This window comes from Hyaena hyaena, unplaced genomic scaffold (genome assembly GCF_003009895.1).
Source record: "Hyaena hyaena isolate Hyena2069 unplaced genomic scaffold, ASM300989v1 scaffold_288, whole genome shotgun sequence".
Lineage (NCBI taxonomy): Eukaryota > Metazoa > Chordata > Mammalia > Carnivora > Hyaenidae > Hyaena > Hyaena hyaena.
Window position 1 is genome coordinate 1,048,853 of NW_024080922.1, and position 17,739 is coordinate 1,066,591.

At 39.8% G+C, this 17,739-nt stretch overlaps 1 protein-coding gene across 2 annotated transcripts in view; it reads left to right on the plus strand.

The window, feature by feature from the left end:
- Nucleotides 1–17,739, plus strand: part of LYST (lysosomal trafficking regulator) — a 170,490-nt gene that overhangs the window by 119,844 nt on the left and 32,907 nt on the right. For both annotated transcript variants that reach the window (XM_039247155.1, XM_039247156.1), the window contains exons 38-43: nucleotides 9–64; nucleotides 4,075–4,227; nucleotides 7,476–7,720; nucleotides 11,556–11,622; nucleotides 13,661–13,817; nucleotides 17,319–17,459. In XM_039247155.1, coding sequence (XP_039103086.1) covers nucleotides 9–64; nucleotides 4,075–4,227; nucleotides 7,476–7,720; nucleotides 11,556–11,622; nucleotides 13,661–13,817; nucleotides 17,319–17,459 — 819 coding nt within the window. The remainder of the gene's footprint in view (nucleotides 1–8; nucleotides 65–4,074; nucleotides 4,228–7,475; nucleotides 7,721–11,555; nucleotides 11,623–13,660; nucleotides 13,818–17,318; nucleotides 17,460–17,739) is intronic.

Consider the following 17,739-nt stretch of genomic DNA (forward strand, 5'->3'; position numbering starts at 1 on the left):
TTCTATAGGTAAATGTGGAATGTATTTTGTGGAAGATAATGCTTCTGATACAGTTGAAAGTTCGGTGAGTAGAGACTTCAGTTTGCACCTATATAAACCTAGATAAATTCCCAAAATGTATAAATTCATTATAACCAGCAAACAGGTAGAACTATGAGAGAGAGTTCATGTACTGTCACTGTGAGTAAGTTGGTCTTAATTCCAAGCTTTTTCTGTTAAAGGTACTTTAGTATTAAAAGTCAAATTCTAAAGTACTCCTTTTAAAACAGACAAGCAATGGGGAAAGAGAGAGAGAGAGAGAAACCAAGAAACAGACTCTTAACTACAGAGAACAAGCTGATGGTCACCAGAGGGGAGGTGGGTGGGGGGATGGATGAAACAGGTGATGAGGATTAAAGATGCACTTGTGATGAGCACAGGGGCTGGATGGACAGTTGAATTCCTATATTGTACACCTAAAACTGTATATAACAGTGTATGTTAACAAACTGGAATTAAAAACTTTAAAAAATATTTAAAAAGATAAAATGAAAAATGAAAAAAAATGCTCTTGTTATTTTAATTTATGTATTTAATTTATTCCTTGTATCATTATCCTCAGTAGCAACAAAAAACTACTCCTTACCACTCCCAATTCACTATCAGGTACATTTATCTTCACAAAGAAAGGAAAATGTTGTATAATCAAATAACTTAAGTGATCCTGATTATCACATACCTTAGTATCATAATTTTTATTCTACTTCTACTGGAAGTACTGATATTAATTAATTAATCAGAAAATTACAGATATGATTCTCAGTTCACATATTTTGTATAGCATGGCCTTTTAATCCATCTGAATGAGCTTGTATGCCATTAAAATACTGTTTTGAGATCCCTATAGTAAGAGAAATAAGGTTTTTTTGTTTCAGAAAATTTCTAAAACCAGGAATTCATAAAGATATAAATAAGATTACATGTGGTTTTATAGTGAATATATATTTAATTTCAAAAAAAATTAATGAGCTAAAACAGAATTTTGTTATAAAACAAATAATATGAAAAAAGTCATGAAAATATGTAACACAGCCCCAAAACTGAGTAGGCATGCTTTGGTGTGATTTATGTAGCGGTTGGCACAGCATTTATCCCAGCTAGTAAAAGTACGGGCACATTATTTTTCAACATGTCTCTTTCTAGCAACCAAGGAATTTAATAGTTGATACATGAGCCAACATTTTTCTGGATTCAAGAGATGACCTCCCTGTAAAACTCTCCTAAAAATACTCTTGTTTTTTAATCATTTGAAAGATCCTTCTTTCTTCTGCTTTTGTAGCATCTGTTCCTTCTTTTATGTGACATTTGCTGTCTTGCATTTTATTTTGTTTTTTTAAATACATTCTTTAATGTTTATTTATATTTGAGAGAGAGAAAGAGCACAGGCAGGGGAAGGACAAAGAGAGAGACGCAGAATGTGAAGCAGGCCCTGGGCTTCAAGCTGTCAGCACAGAGCCTGACACGGGGCTCAAACTCATGAACCGTGAGATCATGACCTGAGCTGAAGTCAGCACTTAACTGACTGAGCCACCCAGGCGCCCCTACTGTCTTGCCTTGTAAATGTTTGTACTAGCATCCTTTGCCCCACTTTTCATCTTACATGGATGTGTTTCATGCAGAGGACTTAGCAGAGCACCCTGCTCATAGATGCTTAATTACCATCTGCTGAACTAAATGAATGAACAAATGTTAAAGCACAGGAAGGAATTCGGTTTTATGGATGAGAATATTACATATTCATTAAAGTGTTTAATTTCATTTGTAATTTATTTACTACCCCCACTTCTTTTTTTTTTAGGAAAATAGTTTCAATGTTCTTTAAAAAAATTTTTTTTTATTTCTGAGAGAGAGAGAGACAGCGTGAGTAGGGGAGGGTCAGAGAGAGCGGGAGATACAGAATCTGAAACAGGCTCCAGGCTCTGAGCTGGCTGTCAGCACAGAGCCCAACGTGGGGCTCGAACCCAGGGACCATGAGGTCATGACCTGAGCCGAAGTCGGATGCTTAACCGACTGAGCCACCCAAGTGCCCCTACTACCCCTACTTGTAAAAGTCAGTTGAGCCCTAGCACAATAGTATAACACACATGCAACAGAGCAATTCAAATTTCAAAAATTTCAAATAAGGTTTTAGAAGGATGAAGAGCCTGGGATGAGGTACTCATTGCAATTGACTTCTAACTTTCACTCTGAGCCCCTGTTCCAACATGGAAAACATTTCCATTTCCAAAATGGAAAACTGATGAAAACAAACCAACCTTGGATGCAGATTAATTTAATGAGATAAATCCTAACTAGTTTTAAACTTTGGTAGGAATTTTTACCACGATTTTTCTATTAAAAGCATTGAGTAACATAATTTGAGTAACAAATTCAACTGCAGTTTACAAAAGATTTAGACAACTTGTTTTAAAAGTTTTCTTCATTTTGTACTTTGGGAAGGGCCCAGTGAGGTTTAAAAAGTATGGGACCTATTGGGGCGCCTTGCCTTGGTAGCTCAGTTGGTTGGGCGGCCGACTTCGGCTCAGGTTGTGATCTCACAGCTCGTGAGTTCGAGCCCCATGTCAGGCTCTGTGCTGACAGCTCAGAGCTGGAGTCTGCTTCAGATTCTGTGTCTCCCTGTCTCTCTGCCCCTCCCCCGCTCATATTGTTTCTCATAAATATAAATAAGTAAACGTTTAAAAATTTAAAAAAAAAGTATGGGTCTTCATTCTAAAATGTAGAGATCTATTGAAGGAGGCTAGGACAAATGCTTTCGGGGAGATCCAACCTTCTGGTGGTCACTTACCTCTTCCTTCCTTCTGATGACCACACAGGAGAGGAACGTAGCTATGTGGTGCGAGCTGATCTATGAGCTTAGTCGGTGGGGCTGAATTTGCAGGAGAGTGCTCTGCCTTTCCTGGAAGGTTCAGAGGCATAGGGACTATGTGACCTAGCTGGGGAGCCCCCAGGCCGTGCACATAGGTCCATTTTAACCCAGACCCACGTGAGGAAGGGCTGACCCACTGTTGTGAATTTTCAGGGAGAGGCTTGTTTTCTATTCCCCAGACCCCAGGCCAAAAGAGACAAGCTTCTTCTTATTCCTCTTTATTGATGGGCACGTGTGTTTGTCTGTCATCAGGAAAGTGTCCCTTAATGGTTTTAGATTTCTGATGTACCTTCACTTCCATACTCTGATCCAGAGAACTCCAAGGCCTCATCTTCTTTCTTAAAGTGGATGTTAACCTGAGTCATTCAGTTTCTAAAGCTGGGGTATGTGCGTACGTGCGTGAGCATGTGGACACACCACAGCCAGCCTGCCACAGTATTACCTCTGCCTCACTGCTGGTTTTCACATTTCTTGCTATTTTTGGCTCTTGGGGATTTCACTTTCCCTTACTTCTTGCAAATTCAGCTTTAAAAGAAGGCTGTCTGAAAAGACTACATATTGTATGATTCTAACCATGTGACGTTCTGGGAAGGGAAAACTCTTGAGAGAGTAAAGAGATCAGTGACTGCCAGGAGCTTGGTGGGGAGGAGCAGGTGAGTAGGTGGGGCACAAGGGACCTCTGTTTGAGCCTGTAACGGTGGGTGCATTGCAGCAAACATTAGTCAGAACCCATGGGACCATCGCACCAAGCCCGAACCCTAATGCAAACTGTGGACTGTAGTTAAGAATAACATATTGAGTACTGGCTCTGCGGTTATTACAGAAGCACCAGGCTAAGCACACTAATGGGCGATGTTAATCACAGGGAAATTCTGAGAGTGGGCCAGATACAGGGGAGCTCTCTACACTCTCTGCTCAGTTTTCTGCAAACCCAAAACTTCCCTACAAAAATTAAATCGATATATTTTTAATTCCTTACCTTTTATCCAGCATTTTGAAGTGTTTTGGGGGGGGGGGGCGGGTAGGGGGTGGCTCAGGGAATCTTCTCTGCCATCTTGCCACAGAAGGAAGACATTTTATTTCATTTCGAGATTTTTTTTTAATCTAAAATTGCAACGGTCATTTATATTTCATGTAAAGCAAGCAGTTTCATTCCTTCCCTTTCTCAGAGCCTTCAGGGAGAGCTGGAGCCAGCATCGTTCTCCTGGACATACGAAGAAATTAAAGAAGTTCACAAGCGGTGGTGGCAGTTGAGAGACAACGCTGTAGAAATCTTTTTAACAAACGGCAGGACCCTCCTGTTAGCATTTGATAACACCAAGGTAAAGTCGGCCTTATGAACAGCTACACAGCTTTGAAATCATCGTGGGACCAGTGCAATTAGACTCCTACTGATTTTATGAAGGTTTAATTTATTTAAACTTCGATTCCCTGTTTCTACAGCAAATAAAAATTGCCTTATTTCTTAGTCCCAATTACAGTGAACCCTTGGCTACATTAGAATTATTTTTGTCCTTCAGAACTGTATTAAACTCGTATTCTCCAAAGTGACTGTGTCTGTAAAAAGTAAATGAATGGGTAACAGCCAGAGAAGGGTAATTTAAACTTGAGAGTAGATTCCGTTGTTTACAAACCCTTTCTGAACCCCCACATCCCTCCAGCTACTGCTTGTCTGCTGTCCTTTATAGAAACCTTTTGGAAACAGTTGTGTGGACTTACTGCCCCTAGTTCTCCTTTGAAATGCTCCAGTCAGATTTTCGTCTCACTGCCTGGCCTGTAACTTCTCTGATCCGGGTTACGAGTGACCTCCATGTCGCTAAACCCTATGGTCATATTTCTTAGTCCACATTTTACTTGATCTATCAGCAGCATTTTTTAAAAATTTTATTTCAATATTTATTTTTGAGAGCGAGAGAGAGAGAGAGAGAAAACAAATGAGGGGGAGAAGGGCAGAGAGAAGGAGACCTAGAGTCCAAAGCAGGCTCCTGACTCCCAGCTTTCAGGATGCAGCATTTGACACCGATGATTGTTTTCTCTCTCTTAAAAAATAACCCTCCCCCGTAGGTTTTTGGGTCATCACTTTCCCTCAGCGCTTCTTCTGGCTTAAGGCCATTGCTCCTCGGCCTTCTTTACAGATGCTTCTCTGAGTGTGTCAGGGCTCATGCCGCAGGCCTCTTCTCTTCCCATCCGCTCTTGCGACTTTAAATATTGCCTGCACTGTAACAGCTTTCAAATTTGTATAACCACCCAGACATCTCCTGGGAATGCCAGGAATGCGCACTCAAGCTCTTCACCTTCTACTTGGCACCTCCATCTGGAAGTCAGGCCGGCATCTCAGATGTAACATATGCAGTCCATGGCCATACCACCCTGAACGAGCCCCGTCTCGTCAAATTTAGCATATACAAAACGAAACTTCTAATCTCCACTCCTCAAAATCTCTCTGCAGTTTCCTTCATTTCAATAGGTAACAACTCAAATCTTTCTGATTGCCCAGGCCCACGATTTTTGGACTATCCTAGACTCCTCTTACTCTTTCATGCCCCACACCTACTCCATCAGTCCTGCTGACTGTCCCCACCAAAGCCGTACAGAATCTGCCCACTTAACGCCGCCACCTACCATCCTGGTCTAAGCCACCATCAGCATCTTGCCTCAGTCATTACAGTGGCCTCAACCGTCCTCCCTGCTTCCATACCCCCCCTTCTTTCAGGCTATTCTCCACACAATGGCTAAGGTATGTGGGAGCATGCCACCGCCTGCTCAAAACCCTCCTGTCACTTCTTGCTAATCACTTGGTTAATGCCAACGTCCTTGTAATGGCTGAATGAAGCGCTGAGTAATCTGCTATCTTGCTATCTAACTCACCTTCTTTTCTATCATTTTATCCACAGTGACTTTATTTCCCTTGACCAGGCACACAGATGCCTCAGGGCCTTTGCACTTACTGATCCCTGGAATGCTGCCTGGAATGTTTTTCCTCTTTGAAATCCGCATGATTCACTCACTCACTTTTTCAGATTCCATGATCAAATGTCTCCTTATCAGAGAGAACTTCCCTGACTGCTCTCTTAATAAAATAGCAACCCCTCTGTCACTCCTACCCTCCTTTACTTTGTTCTGCTTTTCTCTATAAGACTTCATAACATCCAACATTAGCTGCTGTGACTTCAGCAGCTTGAACACATGGGTATGTAGGTGCTTGATAAATATTTGTCATATGAATGAATGCTTCCTTTTTCTTGCAGCGCTTGATTCGCAATCTGTCATAAATTCCCTTCTTCCAACTTAGCTTTAGAAGTTGGCAGCCTTCAGATTTAAACTACAGCTGTAGGGTTTTTGTTTATTTTCCCTCGAACCTATTCCTTTTTTTTTTTTAATTTTGTTAAAAAATATGTAAAGTAAAATGACTATGTTAACCATTTGGAGTGTTCAGTACATTCACATTGTTGTGAGACAGATTCCGGGTGTAAATTCTTCAGCCCTTCGCCATCTTGCCCATCTGAGAACCGTAGCTACATTTTTTCGTTCTCCTCACTAACTTTGGTTCTGTCTTTGGTTAGCCACATTTGTAGCTCTCATTCCTGTGCCTCAAGTATATACACATTTAGGATGGATATTTACAAATTTGCTTTTAATAAAGGCCTGGCTTGTCTTTTTTTTTTTTTTTTTTACCATTTATTACAAATCATTTAATTACCCTAGAAAAAATCAGATTACCTTTTTTGGTGACAAGTTTTGTGAATCTCTAAAAAAAGAAAAAAGTTTGTGTATTAGTTTTCACTCAGTAGTGAAAATCAAATATCCTGTTTCACATAGGATGTTTTATTTCATCTTCATAAGATAAATATTATTATTCCCATATTACAGATGTGGTAACGGTAGCACAAAGGTTTTAAGCTGGAAATCGGGCCATGTCTATCTAATTAAGAAGACTTAATTCTTCTTAATTAGACAGAAGACTTAATTAGACTTAAACTCTTTGGGGTGCTCTTAAGCTCTCAACTGGGTGTCTCAGTTGGTTAAGCGTCTGACTTCAGATCAGGTCATGATCTCATAGTTTGTGGGTTCATCTCACATAGGGCTATGTATTGACAGCTCAGAGCCTGGAGCCTGCTTCGGATTCTGTGTCTCCCTCTCTCTCTGCCCCTCCCTGCTCATGCTCTGTCTCTCTCTCTCTCTCTCTCTCTCAAAAATAAATAAACATTAAAAAAAAAGAAAGGAAAAGAAGACCATGCTCTTTCTACGACATCATGTTGCATATATTTAGATCAAGGTTCTTCTTTATCCTTTATTGATTTTATTTTTTAGGATCTGTATATAAGTGATTTTTCTATACAAACTTTTTCTTACCTTCTTATTAACTGATTTCTCTGGCAGCAAAACATAATGCTTAAGAGCCCAGCCTTTGGAGGAAGATCCAGATTGAATCTCACTTCTCCACCAGTTGATGTTAATTGGGCAACAAGTATTTTTTTGGTGGACTTGAGATGAGTAACATGCATAATCTTTGGAGAAAAGTGTCAGTAGCCTAAAAGAAAATCTGGCTTGTTTTCTCCTTCCCTTGCAGGTTCGTGATGACGTGTACCACAGTATACTAACAAATAACCTCCCTAATCTCCTGGAATATGGCAACATCAACGCTCTGACAAATTTATGGTATACTGGACAAATTACGAATTTTGAGTATTTGACTCATTTAAACAAACATGCGGGCCGATCCTTCAACGATCTCATGCAGTATCCAGTGTTCCCATTTATACTTGCTGACTACGTTAGTGAGACCCTTGACCTTAGTGACCCGTCAGTGTACAGGTAGGTAAACACATCATCACCTTTAACTTTGTCATATGCTGTCTTTGTTTCATTAAAGTCCTATTAGCATTTTCAGCCATGCACCAATATAGAATGAATATACAGTGAACTCCATCTGTCCATCACCACAGCTCAACAGTTATGAAGATTTTTACCAAACTTGTATCATCTCTTTTTTTCTTTTTAAAACAAATTACAGACATCTTGTCACGTTACTCCTGTGTTCTCAGTACACATCTCTTAAGAAAATAGAGAACGTTTTCCTACTGTTACGTTATAGTGCCATTACCACATAAGAAAATTAACAGTCATCTCATGGCATCATCCAATACCCAGTCCGTTTTCCTGTGTCCCCCAATACATGAAAGATGTCTTCTTGTAGTTGATTTGTTTGCATCACCTTTGGTTGCCCTGTCTCTCAAGACTTACGTTTCGAATAAGCCTTTTTTTTCTTATATGTATTTTTCTTTCTTTTTTCAACGTTGATTTGTTGAAAAAAACAAAACAGGTCATTTATCTTGTAGGATACCCCCCATTCCCATGTTAGTGCTTCTTCTTTAGCTTCTGTATTTTCTAGCAACTGGAACTTAGCTCTAAAGGCTTGCTTAGATTGAGGTTCAACCTTTTTTTGGCAAGAATCCTTTATAGATGGTGGTGTGAACTTCATATCACCCCATATCAGGAGACACATGATATCCCACTGGGGTGATGCTCAGATTGACCCAGCAGTTCAGTCTTCCAGTGAACTTCCATTGAACAGGCTTCCATTCCATTCCAGTGACAGGTTTCCATCATTGCTGATTATTTCCAAAGTCATCTATTTCACTTGTGATACAAAATGGTGATTTCCAGTTCTCTCATTTCTTCTGCATTTTTTAGAAGAAGACATACAAGATGAGTGTGGGATATTTGTTGTGTTAGAAAGCAAGGAAGTTAATACAGTCTTGTCAGAAGGACTTGGGAGCCATATTTGCATACCCAAGTTCACTGTAAATGTTTTAGATGAAAAAGTTTTAGATATCTGTTAAACAACAATATAAATATGACCAACACTATTGAACTGTATACTTGAGGATTGTTAGGACTGTAAATTTGGTATCGTGTGTTTTTTTACCACAATCAAAAAAATAAATAAATAAAGGAATCAGGAGCCAACCATAAGTGGATTCCACTGCCAAAGATAGGACAATCTGAGCATCAGAGAGAATAATGACTACAATCAATTATGCCACATTTAAATAAAAGAACACTTAAGTTAATAATGATACTTTTTAAAGACCCCCCCCCCAAACAAGTTTACAGGTCACCATTGGACCTAGTTATGGGCACCAATTCCTTGCTTTTAAAATTTGTCAAACAAGGGGCACCAGGGTGGCTCAGTCAGTTAAGTGTCCGACTTCAGCTCAGGTCATGATCTCACGGTTTGTGAGTTCGAGCCCCATGTCGGGCTCTATGCTGACAGCTAGCTCAGAGCCTGGACCTGCTTCAGATTCTGTATCTCCCTCTGTCTCTGACCCTCCTTTGCTCATGCTGTCTCTCTCTTTCTCTCTTGGAAATAAATTATACATTAAAAAACATTTTAAATAAAAATAAATAAATAAATAAAATTTGTCAAACAAAGCAAAGGAGTTAAGGACCATCTGGCTAGCTTAGTCAGAGAAGTATGTGACTCTTGATCTCAGGGTCATGAGTCTCAGGGTCATGATCTCAGGATCATGTTGAGGGTAGAGATTACAAAAAAATAAACTTCAAAAAATATTTTAAATAAATAAAGCAGAAGAATTAAGCATTTATCCTGCTTTCCTGAATGGATTACATTTTAGAGTAATCAAATAGCCCTTGTTGATAGGGAAATATTCTGGTGATTTTGTTTTTTTTTAAAAAATTCTTTTATGTAATTTAAAGAAAAATTGACTCCAAATACTCTACTTGGTATATTGGAGTATTTTAATTATAACTACTGAAAAGTAGGCCTAGTTCAGATAGTTTTCAAGACATAAGAATTTTATATCCTTGAAGAAATTGAATTTTATATCCTTGTCAATTTAAAAAATAGCAAGTAGCCTGTTATTTATTTTCCAGACATTTTTATACACTCCTGATGGACATTGAGACATTTTATACACTACTGGTATAAACTTACCTGTCTTTCTGGAAGGCAATGTGAAAGTATATAGCCAAAGAACTCTTCAAATGTGCATACTCTGTTTTATCAGTATAACTTCTGGGGCTCTTTTCTTAGGAATACTTAAGAATGGTGTACTTTACCAGAAAGATTCCCACTGGGAGTAAGTTTCATGAGGGCAGAACTCTGTCCGGTTCATTGCCGATGGCGCCTGGCACTACATGCAAACATTTATCCACGTGCATCATCGTTACATCATTGTTTTTAAGTAGCCAAAACTTAGAAACAACCTAAATGCCCCACACTAGGTTTGCATCAACTGTTTTATGTTGCTGCCATTAAAAATGGTACTTTAGAAATATATAATATAGGTGGGGAAAGATGTTATTTTTATTCTAAATATGAGTATACATATACAGATAACCCAAAAGACATCTGGAAAGGTGTATGCCAAAATGTTTTACCTGTGAGTAATAGTTTTATAGCTGTTTTGGGGTTATTCTGTCTGCTCATCAGTAATTTCTGATTTTTTTCAACCATACCAGTAAGTATTACCTGTGTTCAAAAAAACCCCATTTACACTGTTTAAAAAAAGCCTGGATTTTAAACATGATTTCTCCTATTTTGCGATGTGAATTTGCATCTATTCTATAAAACTGTTTTATTTTTTAACATTTTTTGGGGGGTAAGAAAGTTCTCAAAAATAAAATTAGTGTTTAGTATCACAAATTTCAATATCCCTAGGAAATAAGTCCCCCCCAAAAGGGATACAGTAATACCCAGCTAAGTAGGCCTGGTTTGACTTCCTGAAACTCTAGCACATCCTGATGCTGATGTGGTCACGGAGCCAGATGTGGAAACTCCAGGTGGCTGTCTCCCCCCCCCCGTCCCCCCCCCCGCCACCAGTTCAGCTGGCTCCTCAGCCAGAACTCATTGCAGAGTGCTCCTGCCTCCCTGATGCTGCGTGAACACCAGCACAGACACATTGACAGGCGTGCAGATGTGCTCTTCACCATGAGCCTTCATGTCAGTCCCTGGCTGCGAATTAGATAGCAAAATACTTATTTCACTACTCACACTCCGAATCTCCATTCAATCATTTTACACAGGTGTCATTTTGGGGTGCCTGGCTGGCTCAGTAGAGCATGTGACTCTTTATCTCGGGGTCATGAGTTCAAGCCCCACATTGGGCATGGAGCTCACTTAAAATTTAAAAACAAAATTTAAGTGTCATTTCTTCAATTTTCAGTAACTAGTCTAATAATCATATAACATCTCCCCATGATCGTATTTCCCGTCCAGACTGCCCTTTCGTCTTCACTGCCTTACAGGTGTAGGTCTGGGAAATGGACACAGTAACTTTAGGGCTCGGCAAGAGCCCACTGCTCTGGGCAGCTTCCTTTGTGATTCTGGGGGAAGTAGAGGAAGCGGGGAGAGGAGGAGGGACAGGTCTTCTTGTCTCGTTTACTCATAAGTCAGGAATCCCCAGTACTGGTATGGATCCATTTAGAAAAATTCTACCTTACATCAGCTGATTAAATTGTGATTTTGAAAGATGGCTGTTAGTTGCAAAGCAACATGTATGAGCATGAAAGTAAGGTCCCAGTTTTTGCTGGTAACTGATTTACTTATGGGATGCGGATGGGTAGGCAGCTTACTCCTGACAGTATCAAAACACTTCATATTTTTCTATCATCTCTTCACTTGTAGAAATCTCTCTAAGCCGATAGCTGTGCAATATAAAGAAAAAGAAGATCGTTATGTGGACACGTACAAGGTAGGTTTAGTTTTCCCTCATATTTTGGTAAATGAAAACTCAAGTTTAACTCTATAGACTGATGTTTTACCTAATTTTAAGTTGATAGAATTAATTTCTATTTTTCTCTTCTTGAAGTGCTTTGATTGACAGACACCTGGAAATCATTGTATGATTTTAAACATTACTGTCTCTGTTCTCTGAAAACGCTTTGCTAGAAGAAGAAATACACTCATTGTGGCATAAATTGGGAGCTAATAAATAGTCCATTGATATACTCATATATAAATATGTTTTAAATATAAATATGTAAATATATATTTTAAAAAATTCACAAAGGGGTTCTCGGGTGGCTCAGTCGGTTAAGCATCCGACTTCAGCTCAGATCGTGATCTCACAGTTCGTGGGTTTGAGCCCTGCATCGGGCTCTGTGCTGACAGTTCAGAGCCTGCAGCCTGCTTCAGATTCTGTGTCTCCCTCTAGCTCTCTGCCCCTCCCCCACTCCTATTCTGTCTCTCTCTCTCAAAAATAAATAAACATTAAAAAAAAATTTTTAGGGGCACCTGGGTGGCTCAGTCAGTTGTTCATCCGACTTCGGCTCAGGTCATGATCTCACAGTTTGTGAGTTCGAGCCCTGCATCAGGCTCTGTGCTGACAACTAGCTCAGACCCTGGAGCCTGTTTCAAATTCTGTATCTCTCTCTCTCTCTGACCCTCCCCTGCTCACGCTGTCTCTCTCTCTCTCTCTCAGAAATAAATAAAACATTAAAAAAAATTTTTTTAATTAAAAAATAAAAAAATTTTTAATCATAGAGATTTTCAGAGACCTGTTATTTGTATTCCCTAGTGTTATTTATATAACAATATCAGTCTATTTATAATGTACCATAATTCTCTATTACTCATATTCAGCAAATTATACATTGGCTTATTAGTAGAAATTTACCAGATTTTAAAGTTTAAAAGTATAAATTATCAGGGCCCCAGGGTAGCTCAATCAGTTAAATGTCAAACTCTTGATTTCAGCTCAGGTCATAATCTCACTGTTCATGAGATCAAGTTTTGTATCAGGCTCTGAGCTGACAGCACAGAGCCTGCTTGGGATTCTCTCTCTCCCTCTCTGCCCCTCCCCTGCTCATGGTCTCTCTCTCAAAATAAAAACTTTTTTTTAAGTATACATTATCTAGTTCTATGAAATTAACATTAATGGAATTTGGTTGGAAATTTTTTGAAAAACCTATTAGCCACGGGCTACATTCTTCACATTAGTATCAAGGTAGGAGCAGCTTGACCAACTTTCTAATATTCACATTGTTTTATGTCACATTTCCAGAAAGATCTCTCCAAGCGTCTTATAACTGCCACCCCTTGATTCTTCGGCAGTTGAAAATGGGGCAGTGCTATGGAATCCAGGAGAAGTGACTCCAGATTTCACTATCACCTGCCTTGTTATCAGAGCCAGACAGAAGCTATGGGAGATGAGAATTGTGAAAGTTTTAAATATTTGGTTGAGCTTCCTACTTCATGATGGGAAGATAGGAGTGGTGAAAAATCACCTATTCTTTATTATCTCAGTGAAACTACATTGCAAAACAGCCATAAAATGTTAAACGTTAGTACCTATGAATTTCAAAAATGTGATACAATTTTTCCGTTGCTGTTGCTTTTCCACTGCTGGAGAATTTCTCTAAAGAACGTAGCATTATAGCTTGAAATTCACTTTTAAAATGTAGACGTTTCTAGTGACAGTAGTTGTTCTCGACTTACACGTTATAAACCCTTAGTTGGAAAGCGCAGTGCAGAGCAGGTGAGGTTCCTGGGACGGAATGAAAGTAAAGGTGCGGACTGAGACGTGCGTCTCGAGTGGCCAGGCCTCCGTGGGGCGCCAGGCAGGACCCCTCAAGGTGGCTGCAGGCCAGACGTGGGTGGGAGGGAGGGCGGCCGTGGAGATTGGCGCAGAAGGGGAGCTGGCGCGGGACGGAAGAGAAAACCAGCGAGGCTTTTCCGGCGTTGCCCGGAGCGCGCTCTCACCACGTGGTCTCGGTTCCCGTTCCCTTCAGTACCTGGAGGAGGAGTACCGCAAAGGGGCCAGGGAGGACGACCCCATGCCCCCCGTGCAGCCCTACCACTACGGCTCCCACTACTCCAACAGTGGCACTGTGCTCCACTTCCTGGTCCGGATGCCCCCCTTCACCAAAATGTTACTAGCCTATCAAGGTAAGAGGCTCTTTTAATGTATGTTTTGAAAGTTAAATTCAAAGTCGTTAACATACAATGTGCTCTTGGTTTCGGGAGTAGAATGTAGCGATTCATCACTTACAACACCCAGTGCTCCTCCCAACAAGTGCCCTCCTCAGTGCCCCTCCCCCATCTGGCCCATTCCCCCCCACCTACCCTCCCCTTCCTCTCCGTTTTTGTCTTATTTTTAAGGTAAGGATTATTTTATAACTACCTAAAATATCTTGTTGGGTCATTAGGAAAAAATTTTAAAAAACTTGACATACTTCCTGAGAATGTATTGAGACTAATCAAACCCCAGGAAAAAGAGTTCTATTTAAGAATTCTATTTATTCCTTCGGAAAATTCTCTTCAGGAAAATTTGTAGTAAGCCCAATTCTCTTGCTAATGTGTCAGATTTTAGCTGCAAATTAGGCATGTCTAAGCTTATAAAAATGCCATTCCTTTCTAAAAATTAGGATGCAATTCACATACCATAAAATCTACCCTTTCAAGGGTATGCAATTCACTTTTTAAAGATGTTCAGTTTTTAATAGTTATTTCAGATCATGTAAGTTATCACATCGGGGGAATATGTTACTATAATCTATTATAAGTAACTAGTTAAGAGGAGAGCCACACCACCACCTTCACCATAGTAACTCTCTAGTTAATAATCTACCTCAGTGTTTTAAGTGGCAGCCTGCAGGCCGGAAGATCACTTAGAGGCACATTTACTGACTTGTGTGCAAATAGGGACATACTCTCAGCTCGGTTTCTACTGAGCACTGTGTGAGCTCTGTAGTTGTTCCTCATGGCACCCACAGTCTTTTGTGGGATCGTCATCCATTCATCTACTCAACCCTTCTTGAACTTGTTTCGATATTTTTACTCACATGCAACCTCTTGGAGGAATGCATTTTGTACTGTCTCTACTCCTATATTCGTCCCTGTGTAAGTACACAGAACAAATGTTCCATGCGACAGCTGTTCAAATATTTGAAGGTTATTACCCCGCCCCCTTTCTCCCTTCCAGTCCTGTTTATCCTCAGGCTAATTATCCTTAGTTAATTTGACATCAGGCTGAGAGCTGCCTTTATACGGGGTCTTATCACAGCTGCTGCAAGGAATACAAAAAATAAATAAGACTTACTTTCTGTACTTACAGAAGAGTTGTAAAAACTCATGTGTAAACCATCCTTGTTTGCTCTAGTTTCCAACTTGTTACTAATCTGATCGTCCTTCTGGACATGTTCTGGTCTGTGAATGCCCTTATAAAAAAGTGGCAATCAAAACAAAAAAGAATGGTTCACATGTGGTTTGGGACCACTGAGGTATATAAGAGAGCTTTTACTTCCTGCCATTTTTTTCATGTAGCCCAAGAATCTGTTAATGTAAAACTCCCAATCAACTACAATTTCTTAATTCTTTTTTACATCTATTTATTTTTGAGAGAGACAGAGAGAGAGAGAGAGAGACAGAGCACAAGTAGGGGAGGGGCAGAGAGAGAAGGAGACACAGAATCCGAAGCAGGCTCCAGGCTCCAAGCGGTCAGCACAGAGCCTTACACGGGGCTCGAACTCATGAACCGTGAGATCATGACTCAAGCTGAAGTCAGATGCGTAACCGACTGACCCACCCAGGTGCCCCTACAATTTCTTAATTCTTAAAGATATACTGCTATTATGCTGTTTTCTTCATTGTGTATTTAAGAATGATTTTAAAAAAAAAAGGAAGCTACTGCAGTCCCCATAAATTTCGTCTGATTAAGCTTTAAATGATTTATGCTGGCTTTTGAATTTGTTTCTAGACTCCTAGTGTGGTTCGGGGCTTCTCACCTTGGCACTGGTAGGCATTTTGAGCTGCATAATGCTTGGTTGTGAGGACCACTCTGTATTACAGGGTATTTTGCATCATTCCTGGCTTCTAGGCACTTGATGCCAGTGCCATCCCCCCCCCCCCCCCCCCCCCCCCCCCCCCCCCCCCCAGTTGTGAGAAGCAAACATGTCTGTAGACGTTGCTAAATGTCCCCCGGGGACAGAAGCGCTAGGTTAAGAACCACTAGGTCAGTACGCGCACATTCGAGATTAGGGATTTGTAGTGCTGCTTTAAGTTAAGAAACAACAGTGAAAGTAAAAACCCGCACAGAATCCTCGGGGTGCTTCTCCCGCGGCTCCGGCTGGATGCGGTGTCTAGTCTGGATACTGTGACTCCACCACAGCCTTTCAGAATTGCCTTTAATTTTTCTAGATTCCATTTAGATTGGTTCCCTTTTCTCCTGAGCCAACTGACTCAACAGAAGAGATGAGAAAGTAATAAAAGTAATGGAAAATGTTGCAAGGTGGGGCAGCTCAGACTTGGGGAAGAAATTTCACCTATCTTTTTAAAATTGTGCCTGCTTGATGCTGAGATTAGTATGCGACATTCTCTACATGAAAAGATCTGTTCAAAATTTCAGCCACTTCAAAGGCATTTGGATGGTACAACATGGTTCCTAAGAAGCACTGCACAGCCAGTGTTTTCAGGGGCTGGCCTTTGGCTACCACTTACTGCTCTAGGCCTGCCCTGTGCCTACAGAGTCTCAGAACTCGTGGCCGAAACAAGGCAGAATCAGATTCAGTTCTCGACTGTTAATAGCCTACACCAGAAAAGCTTAACAAAGGAGTGACTGTGCTTAGTTTCATTTGCATTTATAGGAAACTGTACTTCATTCTTTAGCTTAGAGCTGCAACTTCTAAAAAGCAATGCCTCCCTCCACCAAAAAAGAAAAAAGATAATACAGTAGTCCAGGGGCACCTGGGTGGCACAGTCAGTTGAGCGTCGAACTTTGGCTCAGGTCATGGTCTTACAGTTCATGAGTTTGACGTCAGGCTCTGTGCTGACAGCTCAGAGCCTGGAGCCTGCTTCTGATTCTGTGTCTCCCTCTCTCAGCCCCTCCCCCACTCCCCTTCTGTCTCTGTCTCAAAAATAATTATACATTTAAAAAATAATTAAAAATAAATTTTTTTAAAAGTCAAAAAGAAAAACGAGTCCTAATGATTAAAGGTAAAGGAATAATTTTGCTTTCTGATGGGGAAAAAATTATTTTACCTGCTTGAACTTTAGTTTTCCTTCTTTATTATTCATTCAAGAATTAAATCATTATCAAGCACCTAGTATGCACTAGTATGCACTGGGCGATATCCCAGACCCCTGCTGTTAATGGGACTTTAATTCTTCTTGGGTGGACAGATAGTAATCAGTTAAACAAATAAATGATATAAGTCCATCCAGTTATATGTACTAGGAAAACATAATACAGATTTAAAATGCTATAATATGGTCTCAAATCATGTATAGAAATATTTATTTTCCAGAACATGAATAACCTCTTTTAACTATGGGGAAAAAAATGAACATCACTTTAATCTTTTGGAAGTAGCAGAAGTAAATTAATTATAACAAGCTTCAAATGGAATAAGGTCTTTGTGTCTTAATTTTATTACTTGTATTTCTTTGTAGATCAAAGTTTTGACATTCCAGACAGAACTTTTCATTCTACAAATACAACTTGGCGCCTCTCATCTTTTGAGTCCATGACTGATGTCAAAGAACTTATCCCAGAGTTTTTTTATCTTCCAGAATTCTTAGTCAACCGTGAAGGTATGTAAAACATTTCTAATTTATATTTCTGTGCTTATTTTATAATTTTCTAAAAATAAAAATAGCTTTTTAAAGTCCTACAATTTGAATCCCCAAATAAGAGAAATACCTTTATTTATCAAGTGTATGATTTTATTTCCAAAGAGCTTGAAAATTTTAAGTATTTTATAGGACTAAATATGTGTGGAAAATGGGTAACTTTTAACTATTAAGGGTATTTGTAAACATGTATTTTTATTTTGTTACAGACATTGCTTTATTCTTTTTTCTGACTGCAAAG